Source organism: Microchirus variegatus (genome assembly GCF_963457635.1).
Source record: "Microchirus variegatus genome assembly, chromosome: 2".
Taxonomy (NCBI): Eukaryota; Metazoa; Chordata; class Actinopteri; order Pleuronectiformes; family Soleidae; genus Microchirus; species Microchirus variegatus.
In genome coordinates, this window is record NC_139803.1 from 1,611,633 (window position 1) to 1,628,970 (window position 17,338).

General features: G+C 40.9%; 1 protein-coding gene across 1 annotated transcript in view; it reads left to right on the forward strand.

Annotated features, from left to right (window-relative positions):
• LOC310944319 (atrial natriuretic peptide receptor 1-like) overlaps positions 1-17,338 on the forward strand; it is a gene marked incomplete at both ends in the record, with an annotated part of 49,167 nt that overhangs the window by 7,834 nt on the left and 23,995 nt on the right. Inside the window, 3 exons of the mRNA XM_083910067.1 lie at positions 6,305-6,492; positions 8,272-8,385; positions 11,550-11,685. Coding sequence (XP_083766193.1) covers positions 6,305-6,492; positions 8,272-8,385; positions 11,550-11,685 — 438 coding nt within the window. The remainder of the gene's footprint in view (positions 1-6,304; positions 6,493-8,271; positions 8,386-11,549; positions 11,686-17,338) is intronic.

Sequence of the window (17,338 nt, forward strand, 5' to 3'; positions counted from 1 at the left end):
AATCTGAGTCCTGATCTTGGACCAGTTCCTCAGTTCTGCCTCATTAGGACCAGGTTTTGGTCTCCATGAGGACCAGCTCAGTGTTTATGTCCACTCATGGACATGATGCGTTGTGAACTTGTCCCCCGTCGTCGCCGTGGCGGCGAAACGCTCGTCCAATCATCCTGAACAAATGTCCACGCTCGACCGTGTCTCAGACGACTTTTCCTCTTCCTCGTCCATCTGTTAGTGGTTAAAGATTAATATGAAGGAATCTGAGGAGGAGACATGGAGACATGGAGACATGGGGACATGGAGACATGGAGACATGGAGACATGGAGACATGGGGACACGGAGGCATGGAGACATGGAGACATGGAGACATGGGGACATGGAGACATGGAGACATGGGGACATGGAGACACAGGGACACGGAAACATGGAGACACAGGGACACGGAGACATGGAGACACGGAGACACGGAGACATGGGGACATGGAGACATGGAGACACGGAGACACAGGGACATGGAGACATGGAGACACGGGGACATGGAGACATGGAGACACGGAGACACGGAGACATGGGGACATGGAGACATGGAGACACAGGGACATGGAGACACAGGGACACGGAAACATGGAGACACAGGGACACGGAGACATGGAGACACGGAGACACGGAGACATGGGGACATGGAGACATGGAGACACGGAGACACAGGGACATGGAGACATGGAGACACGGGGACATGGAGACACAGAGACACGGGGACATGGAGACATGGGGACATGTCGGAGACATGGAGACACAGGGACATGGAGACACGGAGACACGGGGACATGGAGACATGGGGACATGTCGGAGACATGTCAGAGACATGGAGACACAGAGACATGGAGACATGGGGACATGGGGACATGGGGACATGGAGACATGGAGACACGGAGGCATGGAGACATGGAGACATGGGGACATGGAGACATGGAGACATGGGGACATGGAGACACAGGGACACGGAAACATGGAGACACAGGGACACGGAGACACAGGGACACGGAGACATGGGGACATGGAGACATGGAGACACAGGGACACGGAGACATGGGGACATGGAGACATGGAGACACAGGGACACGGAGACACAGGGACATGGAGACATGTCAGAGACATGGAGACACAGAGACACGGAGACATGGGGACATGGAGACATGGAAACATGGAGACACAGGGACACGGAGACATGGAGACACAGAGACATAGAGACATGGAGACACAGAGACACGGAGACACGGAGACATGGAGACATGTCAGAGACATGGAGACACGGAGACATGGGGACACAGAGACATGGAGACATGGAGACACGGAGACATGGAGACATGGAGACACAGAGACATGTCAGAGACATGGAGACACAGAGACATGGAGACACAGAGACACGGAGACATGGGGACATGGAGACATGGAAACATGGAGACACAGGGACACGGAGACATGGAGACACAGAGACATAGAGACATGGAGACATGGAGACATGTCAGAGACATGGAGACACGGAGACATGGAGACATGGAGACATGTCAGAGACATGGAGACACGGAGACATGGGGACATGGAGACATGGAAACATGGAGACACAGGGACACGGAGACATGGAGACACAGAGACATAGAGACATGGAGACATGGAGACATGTCAGAGACACGGAGACACGGAGACATGGAGACATGGAGACACGGAGACATGGAGACATGGAGACACAGAGACATGTCAGAGACATGGAGACACAGGGACACAGAGACATGGACAGAAGACGTCAGGACAGGAGACGTGAGGACAGGTGGACAGAAAGACTGTGTACAAAGTTTGATGATTTCACTCAGCGACCGTTTTAATTCCCCAGATTAGATATTCTTCATGAGACTCACTCTACACGACATGACTCAGCATGTTTCAGTCCTGACTATCATTAATCTACTTAAAGTTCCAAAATTTACTTCAAATTCCAAAATCTTGTTCCAAAATGTGCTTATAATTCCAAAATCTACTTAAAATTGCAACATTTGTGAGGCCCCCCCTGTGAGGCCCCAGTTACTGTGAGGGCCCCAGTTACAGTGAGGCCCCTGTGTGGCCCCTGTTACTGTAAGGCCCCCCCCCCCCCCGTGAGGCCCCAGTTACTGTGAGGCCCTGTGTGGCCCCTCTTACTGTAAGGCCCCCCCCCCCCCTGTGAGGCCCCAGTTACTGTGTGGCCCTGTGAGGCCCCTGTTACTGTAAGGCCCCCCCCCCCCCCCGTGAGGCCCCAGTTACTGTGAGGCCCTGTGTGGCCCCTCTTACTGTAAGGCCCCCCCCCCCCCCTGTGAGGCCCCAGTTACTGTGTGGCCCTGTGAGGCCCCTGTTACTGTAAGGTCCCCCCCCCCCCGCGAGGCCCCAGTTACTGTGAGGCTCCCCCTATGAGGCCCCCCCCGTATGGCCCCTGTTACTGTGAGGGCCTGTGTGATTCTCCTGTAGATTAATAGTGGGATTATTCTCTATGTCAGACATGATTCAGGTGGACCTCAGAGGTCAGAGGTCACACTGCTGTGTGTAACATGACCAAATAAAGACGCCTGCCGCTGCTTTAACATCATGACCATATTTGGTCATCGGAGCAGACGCTCATGGGTAATTTAAATCAGAGGAAAACCTGTCGGAGCAAAGAAAGCAGAGAATATTCAGATTTAAGAAGCTGGAATAAATGTGTGTGTGTGTGTGTGTGTGTGTGTGTGTGTGTGTGTGTGTGTGTGTGTGTGTGTGTGTGTGTGTGTGTGTGTGTGTGTGTGTGTGTGTGTGTGTGTGTGTGTGTGTGTGTGTGTGTGTGTGTGTGGGGGGGGTGTGTGGGGGTGTGTGTGTGTGTCTGCTCACATCTGTGAGTCAGGAAGTGAGCAGAGGGTCAGAGGTCAGGGGGCGGAGTCAGAGCCACACCAAGTAACAGAAAATACTTCAAAATAAAAGTATCAGCTTATTTGTCCACACTAAAACGCGACCCTGCTTTTTTCAAAATAAAAGTGTCAGTTTGTTTGTCCACACTAAAACGCGGCCCTGCAGTTTTCAGAATAAAAGTCGAACTTTATGTTTGTCCACACTAAAACGCGACCCTGCCGTTTTCAAAATAAAAGTCTCAGTTTATGTTTGTCCACACTAAAACACAACCCTGCTTTTTTCAAAATAAAAGTCTCAGTTTGTTTGTCCACACTAAAACGCGACCCTGCCGTTTTCAAAATAAAAGTCTTAGTTTATGTTTGTTCACACTAAAACACCCCCCGTAGTTTTCAAAATAAAAGTCTCAGTTTGTTTGTCCACACTAAACATGCCCCTGCTTTTTTCAAAAATAAAAGTCTCAGTTTGTTTGTCCACACTAAAACGCGACCCTGCCATTTTCAAAATAAAAGTCTCAATTCATGTTTGTCCACACTAAAACACGCCCCTGTAGTTTTCAAAATAAAAGTCTCAATTCATGTTTGTCCACACTAAAACGTGACCCTGCCGTTTTCAAAATAAAAGTCTCAATTCATGTTTGTCCACACTAAAACGCGCCCTTGTAGTTTTCAAAATAAAAGTCTCAGTTTATTTTTCCTCTCTAAAACACGCCCCTGTAGTTTTCAGAATAAAAGTCTCAGTTTATGTTTGTCCACACTAAAACGTGACCCTGCCGTTTTCAAAATAAAAGTCTCAATTCATGTTTGTCCACACTAAAACGCGCCCTTGTAGTTTTCAAAATAAAAGTCTCAGTTTATTTGTCCACACTAAAACACAACCCTGCTTTTTCAAAATAAAAGTCTTAGTTTATGTTTGTCCACACTAAAACACGACCCTGTCGTTTTTCTAAATAAAAGTCTTAGTTTATGTTTGTCCACACTAAAACAGGACCCTGGGGTCTACAAAATAAAAGTCTGGTGGTTTTGACCGCTAAGAAACTGATCATATGTGACAACATTAAATATCACCGACAGAACCAGATGACCTTTGACCTGCTGAGGTCTGTTGTGGACAGTGGCTCCGCCCCCACAGTGAAACACCTCTGCTGCAGATGTGAGGTCACAAAGTGCATCAGGGTATTTTTAGAGTGAAGCGTTTTCAGTTTCAGCAGACGATAAAACTGCAGGGAGGAGGAGGAGGAGGAGGAGGAGGAGGAGGAGGAGGAGGAGGAGGAGGAGGCTTTTAGTCCCGTTGGGTTTCTGCGGTTTCACGCTCACTTCCTGCTCAGAGGTCATTAAGGCCTGAAACACAATAGAGGCAGAGGAATGTCATCACCACTTCCTGAGGATCCAGCGCCGCGAGAGAGGAAGACGAGGAAATGTGAGGAAAAAAACACTGACGCGTCCGTCGGTCACGGGGAAAGAACGCGTCTGACGTCTTTGAGAAAAGAGTAAATAATTGTGTACGTTTGTACGTAAACGTGTACAATCGCGCTCCCTCCATCTTTGCTCTTTACCTCATTATGTAAATGAGCTAAAATGAACAAAAAATAGAGCTATTTTTAAACACATCAGTCCCAACATGGGAGACAAATATCCGATAATATAGCCGATCAATAATTGTCAGTGAATGTAGAAAACAAGTCTTTATTTATACATATATATATATATATATATATATATATACGTATGTATATATATACACATATATGTTTATATGTATATATTTATATATATGTATATATATATGTATATATGTGTACATATACGTATAGACACATACACATATACATGTGTGTATATATATATATACATATATATGTGTATATATACACACATATGTATATATATACGTGTATATATATACGTGTATATATATATATATATACGTATGTATATGTACATACATGTGTGTATATGTATATATATACATATGTGTGTATATGTATATATATACATATATGTGTGTATATGTGTATATATATACATATATATATATGTGTGTGTATATATATATATATATATATACACATATACTACAGTGTATTGCTGGACACATAGAGAATACCTGGCATCTGCCAATCAATACCTCCATCAATAACATTGATTGCTTTTTTAGCACAAAAAGAGTCTTAATTGATTTTTTTTTCCCTTTACTGTTGCTACAGAAACACACACACACACACACACACACACGCACACACACGCACACACACACGCACACACACGCACACGGCGTGTACGGACACAGCATTCATTCATCCTGTCACCAACACTGACATCATCATCATCATCATCATCATCATCATCATCATCATCACAAACACACGGCTGATTGGATGATGATCTGAGTCACGATCAATAAAACTGTATCTATGATGTCTTTAAGAACACGTTCACGTCTTTATCTTCACTGTTAAAACAGCTGTAAACTGAAGTTTGTAAACCACTCACTCTCCCACACCAAAGTCCATAGAGTAAACCAGTGAGTTCACAGTTGTTGATCCACTGCTGCCTCCATCACTAACTTACAATGACTGATTTTAGTGAATTCGGCTTTTAAAATATTTAATTTAGACTTAACTCAGTGACACAAAGTGACCACACGAGGCAGCAGAGGACCAGCAGCTCCTATGTCCCTGTGAGCTAAAATCACTGTTTTTTCTCTGTGGGCTTTGGTGTGGGAGAGTGAGTGGTTTACAAACGTCAGTTTCCTGTCGTTAAAGTCTGTCTCACAGTTAAGATAAGTAGATTTTGAAACTCTAAGTAGAATTTTAGAATTTTAAGTAGAATTTTTGAATTTTAAGTAGATTTTGAAACTTTAAGTAGAATTTTGGAATTTTAAGTAGAATCTTGGAATTTTAAGTAGAATTTGAGAATTTTAAGTAGAATTTTAGAATTTTAAGTAGATTTTGAAACTTTAAGTAGAACTTTAGAATTTTAAGTAGATTTTGAAACTTTAAGTAGAATTTTAGAATTTTAAGTAGAATTTTGGAATTTTAAGTAGATTTTGAAACTTTAAGTCAAATTTTGGAATTTTAAGTAGAATTTTGGAATTTTAAGTAGATTTTGAAACTTTAAGTCGAATTTTGGAATTCTAAGTAGATTTTTAAACTTTAAGTAGAATTTTAGAATGTTATGTAGATTTTTAGAATGTTAAGTAGAATTTTGGAATTTTAAATAGAATTTGGAATGTTAAGTAGATTTTGATACTAAGTAGTAGTGACCACACGAGGCAGCAGAGGACCACCAGCTCCTGTGAACTCCTGGGTTTTCTCTATCGGCTTTGGTGTGGGAGAGTGAGTGACTTTGGTGTGGGAGAGTGAGCCTTTAAAGTGGTGACTAACCGCGTCCCTCTGCGTCGCAGTGATGTTCGTGTGCTGCTCGCCCGACGTCTTCAGGAAGTTGATGGTTCAGTTCCGACGCGCCGACCTTCCTCACGAGCAGTACGTCTTCTTCTACATCGACGTGTTTGGAGACAGCCTGAACTCTGAGCAGAGGCAGCCGTGGGCGCGCGGAGACGACGATGACGCCGTCGCCAAGGACGCTTTCCAGGTACACGCCACTGACAGCTGTCAATCATCCTCAGGTCTACGCCCACTTTTAACGTGTTTTATCTGACGTTCACGTTCTTAACGTGATAAGAACGACCTTCACTCACGATATTATATTATCATGACATTGAACTCATGATAGGATATTATCACGATATTTTACTCGGGATACGATATTATCATGATATAATATTGTCACGATATATTGTTACGATGCGATATTGAACTTGTGATACGATTTTATCACGATACAATATTATCGCAATACGATATTGAACTCAGGATACGATGTCATGATATAATGTCACAATACGATATTGGGATGTTGAACTCACAATACCATATCACGATACAATATTATCGCAATACGATATCACGATATTAAACTTTTGATACAATATTATCACGATACGATATTAAACTCACAATACAATATTATCATGATATTGAATTTACAATATATTATCACGATATTATACTCGATACGTTATTATCACAATAGGATATCAGGATATTGAACTCGTGAACTCATGAGCGTAAAGATCCTGACTTAACTCCTCCTCTTCCTGTTTTGTTTTCCGAGCGTGAAGACCCTGACGTAACTCCTCCTCTTCCTGTTTTGTTTTCAGAGCGTGAAGACCCTGACGTAACTCCTCCTCTTCCTGTTTTGTTTTCAGAGCGTAAAGATCCTGACGTAACTCCTCCTCTTCCTGTTTTGTTTTCAGAGCGTAAAGATCCTGACGTAACTCCTCCTCTTCCTGTTTTGTTTTCAGAGCGTGAAGACCCTGACGTAACTCCTCCTCTTCCTGTTTCGTTTTCAGAGCGTAAAGATCCTGACGTAACTCCTCCTCTTCCTGTTTTGTTTTCAGAGTGTGAAGACCCTGACGTAACTCCTCCTCTTCCTGTTTTGTTTTCAGAGCGTAAAGATCCTGACGTAACTCCTCCTCTTCCTGTTTGTTTTCAGAGCGTAAAGATCCTGACGTAACTCCTCCTCTTCCTGTTTTATTTTCAGAGCGTAAAGATCCTGACGTAACTCCTCCTCTTCCTGTTTTGTTTTCAGAGCGTGAAAATCCTGACGTAACTCCTCCTCTTCCTGTTTTGTTTTCAGAGCGTAAAGATCCTGACCTAACTCCTCCTCTTCCTGTTTTGTTTTCAGAGCGTAAAGATCCTGACGTAACTCCTCCTCTTCCTGTTTTGTTTTCAGAGCGTAAAGATCCTGACGTAACTCCTCCTCTTCCTGTTTTGTTTTCAGAGCGTAAAGATCCTGACGTAACTCCTCCTCTTCCTGTTTTGTTTTCAGAGCGTGAAAATCCTGAAGTAACTCCTCCTCTTCCTGTTTTGTTTTCAGAGCGTAAAGATCCTGACGTAACTCCTCCTCTTCCTGTTTTGTTTTCAGAGCGTGAAGACCCTGACGTAACTCCTCCTCTTCCTGTTTCGTTTTCAGAGCGTAAAGATCCTGACGTAACTCCTCCTCTTCCTGTTTTGTTTTCAGAGCGTGAAGACCCTGACGTAACTCCTCCTCTTCCTGTTTTGTTTTCAGAGCGTAAAGATCCTGATGTAACTCCTCCTCTTCCTGTTTTGTTTTCAGAGCGGGAAAATCCTGACGTAACTCCTCCTCTTCCTGTTTTGTTTTCAGAGCGTAAAGATCCTGACGTAACTCCTCCTCTTCCTGTTTTGTTTTCAGAGCGTGAAGACCCTGACGTAACTCCTCCTCTTCCTGTTTTGTTTTCAGAGCGTGAAGATCCTGACGTAACTCCTCCTCTTCCTGTTTTGTTTTCAGAGCGTAAAGATCCTGACGTATCGAGAGCCTCAGAATCCAGAGTACAAAGAGTTTGTCGTGAACCTGAAGGACGACGCTAGGACCAGGTTTAACTACACTATAGAGGACACACTGGTGAGTGTGTGTGTGTGTGTGTGTGTGTGTGTGTGTGTGTGTGTGTGTGTGTGTGTGTGTGTGTGTGTGTGTGTGTGTGTGTGTGTGTGTGTGTGTGTGAACTTGGTCCTGAGGGGAAATGAAAACATTTTGTTGCTTCACAAAAAGTCGTAAAGTCCGATTTTTACGAGTTATATTCAATATTATATTTAACTTGAGATGATTCAGATTTATTGTCTTTGTGTTTTCATACGTTCACTCATTTTTTTTATGTTTTATGGACACTTTTGCTTTTGTGGAGACAAACGTCCTCTGGAGACAAACGTCCTCTGGAGACAAACGTCCTCTGGTGTCAGCATCATTCATGTGATCATATCAACGTCTTCTTCTTATTATTATTATTATTATCATGCAAATGAGTGAGAGCAGCTGTGAGAGTGAGAACCAATTTAGTCCTGATCTTATCTGTGTGTGTGTGTGTGTGTGTGTGTGTGTGTGTGTGTGTGTGTGTGTGTGTGTGTGTGTGTGTGTGTGTGTGTGTGTGTGTGTGTGTGTGTGTGTGTGTGTGTGTGTCCACCGTAAGAAGTGAAGACATTTTGGAAAAAGTGAGGACATTTTTGTCTGATTCTGTCAAATGTGAAAGGTTTTATTGAGTTTAAGGGTAAAATTAAGGGTTTTGTTGTGTACTGTGATGGTGACGGTTAAGATTAAGGTCAGGGTTAAATTAAGATTAAGGTAAGGGTTAGGAAATGCATTCAAGGAACATAAACACTGACCTTAATGTATAAATAATATATAAATGAATGAATGGTTGAATTAATGAATGGATGAATAAATGGATTAATGAATGAAAAAATAATGGATGAATGAATGAATGAATAAAAGAATGGATGAATGAATAAATGAATGAATAAAAGAATGGATTAATGAATGAACAAAATAAAGAATGATGAATGAATGGATTAATGAATGAATGAAAAAAATAATGGATGAATGAATGAATAAATAAATGGATTAATGAATGAAAAAATAATGGATGAATTAATAAATGAATGGATTAATGAATGAATGAAAAAAATAAGGGATAATGAATGAATGGATTAATGAATGAATGAAAAAAATAATGGATGAATGAATAAATGAATGGATTAATGAATGAAAAAATAATGGATGAATTAACAAATGAATGGATTAATGAATGAATGAATGAAAAAATAATGGATGAATAAATGAATGAATGATTGAATGGATTAATGAATGAATGAAAGAAAAAAATAATGGATGATGAATGAATGAATGAATGAATTGATGTATGTATGTATGAATGAATGAATGGACAAATGAATGGGTGGGTGAATGAATGGACAAATTAATGAATAAACAAATGGATGAATGAATTGATGGATGGGTGGATGAATGAATGATCAATGAATGAATGAACGAATGAATAGACGAATGACACACACACAGGTTTGTTTGCTGTGTCTTCTCAGGACTCTGCATTGACGTCCATTCATTTCCACTAAGTCTGACTAATCTGAACCAGTTCTGCCTCATTAGGACCAGGTTTTGGTCTTTATGAGGACGACTATTGTGTAAAAGCAGCATGAAATAAGATTTTAAGTCGTGTAAAATGAGTTTTTAGGTTTTTTTTTTATATATATATTTATTAGCAAAGTCTTTAAAAACAAACAAATTATAATAATTTTCTTGTTTTTCACTTCATTTACAGACCGTTTGGTGTCTTTATTAAAGCTGATTAAAGCTGCTCCGTTATCTGAGTAAAGGTTTATTAAAACTAATGATTATTTAAGTGATTCATACGTTAATTATTGTCTTGATGTAACAAAAAAAATGTGTCTCAGACGTGGAAATGATGACGAAAGTATTTTAAGAAGTAGAAAAATCCTGTGTTGGTGTTTTAATGATTTCAGAACAGAAACAGACTCAGTGATGATGATGATGATGATGATGATGAAGATGAAGTCGTGGTCTCGTTAGCCTTCGTCAGGAGCAGCAGGAGTTTCTGTCACTTCTCTTTTACACTTTCTTTTTCTTCTTCAGACGTTAACGAGGACGTCCGACTGTTTTCTCTTCATTACTGAAGTAACAAGGAGTCACAACACTGTGACATCATCATCATCATCATCATCATCATCGTCTCACTGTTAGACAAACTTTAACAACAGGAAACTGAAGTTTGTAAACCACTCACTCTCCCACACCAAAGCCCATAGAGAAAACCAGTGATTTTAGCTCACAGGGACACAGGAGCTGCTGGTCCTCTGCTGCCTCGTGTGGTCACTTTGTGTCACTGAGTTAAGTCTAAATTAAATATTTTAAAAGACGAATTCACTAAAATCAGTCATTGTAAGTCATTGATGGAGGCAGCAGTGGATCAACAACTCCTGTGTCTCTGTGATGTTAAAATCATTGGTTTACTCTATGGACTTTGGTGTGGGAGAGTGAGCGGTTTACAAACTTCAGTTTACACAAAGAAAAGTCTGTCTAACAGTGAAGAAGAAGACGTGAACGTGTTCTTAAGACGTCGTAGACTCGTTTTGATGTTGATTTTATTGAGTATAAAAGGCTCAAGTAACGGGAAACTAAAGTTTGTAAACCACTCACTCTCCCACACCAAAGTCCATAGAGAAAACCAGTGATTTTAACATCACAGAGACACAGGAGTTGTTGATCCACTGCTGCCTCCATCACTAAATTATAATTTATGATTTTAGTGAATTCGGCTTATAAAATATTTAATTTAGACTTAACTTAGTGACACAAAGTGACCACACGAGGCAGCAGAGGACCAGCAGCTCCTGTGTCCCTGTGAGCTAAAATCACTGGTTTACTCTATGGGCTTTGGTGTGGGAGAGTGAGTGGTTTACAAACGTCAGTTTCCTGTTGTTAAAGTCTGTTAAAGATAAAGAGAAACAATTTGTGATGCAAGCTGTTGTTGTTCCGTACGATTGTTAGCTGGGTGTTAGCCTGAGCTGGTTAGCTCTAGCATTAGCACCGGTCTTTACATTACATCGTGTTCATCTGGCTGCTGTTAGCTTAGCGGGGAGCAAGGACGGGATTGAGGAGATTAAAAAAGAAACGTCCGTGTGTGGATGCTAACGTCGCTCTGCTAGCATTTTTTTTGGCGTTTCGACAGGTTTGTTTATACTCGTGTCTTTCAGATGAACATCATCGCGGGAGGTTTCTACGACGGTGTGATGCTCTACACGCAGGCGCTAAACGAGAGCATGTCCGCGTCAGGCGGTCGACCTCCGGGTAAAGTGGTCACGGAGAGGATGTGGAATCGAACGTTTCACGGTCAGTCATTTGAACCGTTTTTGTTCGTCTGAAATTCTCCACGAAATGTATTTTATGGAAATGATTGTTGTTGTTTTTTTTGTGTAGTTGTTACACACTGGCCTTTAAAGGGTTAAAATGAAAGAAATACGTATATTTCAGGCTGAAGTAGTTTTTTAAAGAAATATTCATATTTCATGTTTTTACAGCAGTTTTTGTGAAGGTGACATTTTCTGCCGCAAAGAACCAATGAGTGAGTTTTTTAAAGGAAACTTTAAACAGATCTGTGAGTGAATGAGTGAAAGTGGAGTGAGTTCCTGAGTGAAACTCTGAATCATCGCGGCGTCTCTGGCTTATGATTTCCTGCCGAGCTCTGATGTCAGAGCAGAACATACTGTACATTCTTCAAAGGTTGCGAAAGAAACCTGGCATCGGCCTGAGGGTGGCGCTGTTCCAGCTTTAAGATAAGAGTCCTGCACAATGAGGCGGAGGTCAAGGGTCACAGGAGCATTTCGACACAGACCCGAGTTCAGTTTGGGAGCGTCGTTATTATTAATGTGCTTTTTATTACTTAACAGGAGACTGATGTTTGTAAACCACTCACTCTCCCACACCAAAGCCCATAGAGTAAACCAGCGATTTTAACATCACAGAGACACAGGAGTTCACAGGAGTTGTTGATCCACTGCTGCCTCCATCACTAAGTTCCAACGTCTCATTTTAGTGAATTCGGCTTTTAAAATATTTTTTATATAATTTATAATTTAGACTTAACTCAGTGACACAAAGTGACCACACGAGGCAGCAGAGGACTGTCGCTGTGAGCTAAAATCACTGGTTTTCTCTGTGGACTTTGGTTTGGTGGAGTGAGTGGTTTACAAACTTCAGTTTCCTGTTGTTAAAGTCTGTCTCACAGACTTTAATTTTAAGTAGATTTTGAAACTTTAAGTAGAATTTTAGAATTTTAAGTAGAATTTTTGAATTTTAAGTAGATTTTGAAACTTTAAGTAGAATTTTGGAATTTTAAGTAGAATCTTGGAATTTAAAGGTAGAATCTTGGGATTTTAAGTAGAATTTTAGAATTTTAAGTAGATTTTGAAACTTTAAGTAGAACTTTAGAATTTTAAGTAGATTTTGAAACTTTAAGTAGAATTTTGGAATTTTAAGTAGAATTTTGGAATTTTAAGTAGAATCTTGAAATTTTAAGTAGAATTTTAAGTAGATTTTGAAACTTTAAGTAGAATTTTGGAATTTTAAGTAGATTTTGAAACTTTAAGTAGAATTTTAGAATGTTCAGTAGATTTTTAGAATGTTAGGTAGATTTTTAGAATGTTAAGTAGAATTTTGGAATTTTAAATAGAATTTGGAATGTTAAGTAGATTTTGATACTAAGCAGTAGTGACCACACGAGGCAGCAGAGGACCAGCAGCTCCTGTGAACTCCTGTATTTTCTCTATCGGCTTTGGTGTGGGAGAGTGAGTGACTTTGGTGTGGGAGAGTGAGTGGTGTTACAAACGTCAGTTTCCCGTCTCTTTAAAGTCTAACAGAATATAATCGTTCTTCTTCGTTGTTGTTGAACAGCCCCCCCCCCCCCCCATCTGTCTATTACTGTACTTGTTTTACAGTGCAGTCAAAGTTCCAGCTCAGCAGGAACAATCATCTTTGACTTCTCTTCACTAGAAACAGATTTTTCTCCTTCTTCCTCTCATCATCATCATCATCAGCATCAGAGTTATTAATAATCTTTCATCAGCGCAGAATCATTCTTGGGCGCTGGCCTGCGTCTGGTTACGACTGAAGAGAACCATGTTTCATTCTTACTTCACCGCGTCAGGGTTTATCTTCTCTGAGCTGGAGCTGGATTACAGAACCGTTCGTCAAGAAAAAACACAAACCAGATGAGATCAGACGTCCACTCTGAGAAACGTCTGTTTAAAAAAAAAACAACTCAAAGAGGAATCAGCAGAAAAGACGTGAACTCGGCTGTCGCTTCACAGGGAAAATATTTCAACGTGATTTATCCCACATTTACGCTACGCTAACAAGCGTCCAGAACGCACCAAAGTGTGTTCATACATGTGTTCAACATCAGCTCCTTTACATGCACATGACGTATGTGTTCATCTATTTCATATTCAAAGGCGCCATATGTAAGAATGTGGCCAGAAACGGTTACTACACTAAAAATTCAAATCACCGAGGTCATTCAGGTTTCGTTTTGACGTAACTGAGACTCTTCTGACTGCAATGATGGGTAGACGGCGGTAGGTGGCGCCACATGACGCCAAAACATGATTTCAAAATATAAACATGATTTGCAGTCTGCAAAATATTTTTTTAATGCAAATATTTTGGCGTTGTTGGCGAGTTCAGTTAGATTTATTACATAGTGCACCTTTAACTACGGTGGCCCTGAGGTGCAAAACGCAAATCACAACACAAATCAAAAACACAAACGCAAATCAAAAAACGCAAACACAAAAGCAGAAAACACGAAAACATTAACTCACAACGCAAACACAAAAGCAGAAAACACGAAAACATTAACTCACAACGCAAACACAAAAGCAGAAAACACGAAAACATTAACTCACAACGCAAATACAAAAGCAGAAAACACGAAAACATTAACTCACAACGCAAACACAAAAGCAGAAAACACGAAAACATTAACTCAACGCAAACACAAATCACACAACGCAAACACAAAAGCAGAAAACACGAAAACATTAACTCGCAACGCAAACACGAACGCAGAAAACATTAACTCACAACGCAAACACAAATCACACAACGCAAACACAAAAGCAGAAAACACGAAAACATTAACTCACAACGCAAACACAATCACACAACACAAAAGCAGAAAACACGAAAACTAACTCACAACGCAAACACAAATCACACAACGCAAACACGAACGCAGAAAACATTAACTCACAACGCAAACACAAATCACACAACGCAAACACAAAAGCAGAAAACACGAAAACATTAGCTCACAACGCAAACACAATCACACAACGCAAACACAAAAGCAGAAAACACGAAAACTAACTCACAACGCAAACAAAAGCAGAAAACACGAAAACATTAACTCACAACGCAAACACAAATCACACAACGCAAACACGAAAACATTAACTCACAACGCAAACACAAATCACACAACGCAAACACAAAAGCAGAAAACACGAAAACTAACTCACAACGCAAACACAAATCACACAACGCAAACACAAAAGCAGAAAACAAAAACGACTCACTGTAGTTCACTTGGTAGAGCTGCCGTTCCATGTAGACATGCACACTACACATAGCCCCAGTTTGAATTCCGCCCCAAGCAGAAAACACAAACACAACAGCATTTAACACAACAACATTATCTCACAACTCACTAACCCTAACCCAACACAATGGAAATGGATGTCAAAACGGAAACGCAACTCAAAAAACAACAACGAAAAACGTTGTTTCCCGTGATCGACCAGTGTCGTCGTTGTTTTTTGAGTTGCGTTTTCGTGTTTTCTGCTTTTGTGTTTGCGTTGTGTGATTTGTGTTTCCATTTTGAGTTAATGTTTTTCGAGTTTTTTGATTTGCGTTTTGTTTTGTGATTTGCGTTTGTGTTTTGCACCTCAGGGCCACCGTATTTATCCCTTAAATTGCCATTAATGGCTTAAAAAGACACACACAAAAAGCCCCACAAAAACAACAAAATAAATGAATTATTTTCAATGTTCTTGGTCTGATTATTGCAGCCTGGTAAATGTGAAAGATTAGCAGAAACGTTTTTGTTTATATCCATTATTATTATGTCACATTTCATAAAATACTAATAAAATAATACATGATATGATTCACATTTAAAATCAATGGATTTTTGCGAAGTTTTTAACCCTTAAATCGCCAAGTTTTTGCCGCGTTGGCATCAAAAATAGTGATTTGAACGTGGGACGTTTTTGTCCCCGAGGTGTGTCAGTGTGAGTATTTTAGTTGACGTCGTTCACAGTCGACTAAAAATAATATAAAAATACATGAAACAAATGGTATAAAACACTCAAAAATGTGTATAAAATATTCTAAAAATAAAAATGTGTCTCAGTGCGTTTAAGGGTTAAATTATGCTAATGTGTTTTAGATGAACATCGTTTTGTTTCATAGTTTTTGTTTGTTTTCTCGCTCGGTTCGGATTGATATTTAAAAACATATTTTAAAACGTATTTAAAAGTCCGTCACTGAAGCTTCACGTTCATGGAGATCGCGGTGAAGTTGGTTTGAGGATAGGGAGGCGAATCCAACTCTAAACTAACTTCACAGTCCGTGCTGGTTCGTGGAGTTTTTATCGTCTTGTTTTCTGGAGGGAAATCTTCCTTCTCGGCAGAATGTGACGAAGCAGCCGAAACACGAGCAGAACCAGGATGAATCGTGACCATAACTCTGTGTCTGAGGCTCCGCCTCCTCTGGCAGAGACAGATGTTTCCCCTCCATTCCTGAAGAGGAAACGCTGAAGGAAAGTCCAACGCCAGCGTTTCCTGGTCTCGTCGGCTCTGGCAGCTCAAAACACTTCCTTTCTCCGTCCCTGGATCTGTTTTACGATCGGTTCTGATGCTTTTTAGTTTTTTTTTTAAACCAATGACACAAAACCTCAGTAAAACACACAAACGCAGCTGATGGACGAGCGTTTTTCTGTCGTCAGATTCAGGTCAGACTCGTTTGTCCGACTCTTCGTCTCAGACCCGGCGTCACCTGATCTGTCAAACCTGAGCCTCAGCTCTGATGGATCATCCCAGACTCTTTGTTTGGGTTCAGATGGTGGTTTACTTTGAAGGGTCAGAGGTCACCAGTGAAACCCCCCCCCCCGCCCCCCCCCCCAAGCCTTCACCTGAGGAGTGGCTCTTCAGAGAGGTTTAAATCCTTACCTCGAAAATTCAAAACCACTCACGAGTCCCAAAGATTTAAGCTCATTTTCTTTCTTGCACTTTGTGTTGAGGGTTAAAGGACAAGACGTCACCTCCCATACTTTACCAAACCCTAACCCTAATATGTCACAAAGGCCACCCTACGTCCTCGACCAAATCCTGCCACCCCCACCGAATCCAATGGACCCTCCCGAACCTGACCTACCTTTACCAAATCCTACGTATTCTACCATCATCAATGTACCTCGCCAAACCCTTACATACTTTACTTAACCCTAGTTTACCCAAATCAGTTCTAATGGACCCTACCAAACCTGAACTACCTTTACCAAACCCTACTATAACCTACGTACCTCGCCAAAACCCTACGAAGTCTACTGGACTCAACATACCCTAAAGTTGACATACCCCTATCAAACCCTTACCAAAACTACCCTTACCAAATCCTACGTATTCTACCATCATCAACGTATCTCGCTAAACCCTTACATACTTTACTTAACCCTAGTTTACCCAAATCATACATCCACAACCAGTTCTAATGGACCCTACCAAACCTGACCTACCTTTACCAAACCCTACATAGTCTACCTCACCAAAACCCTACGTAGTCTACTGGACTCAACATACCCTCCCAAACTTGACATACCCTTACCAAATCTACCTTTACCAAATCCTACGTATTCTACCATCATCTACGTACCTCTCCAAAACCCTACATAGTCTACTGGCCTTGACATACCCTTACCAAAGGC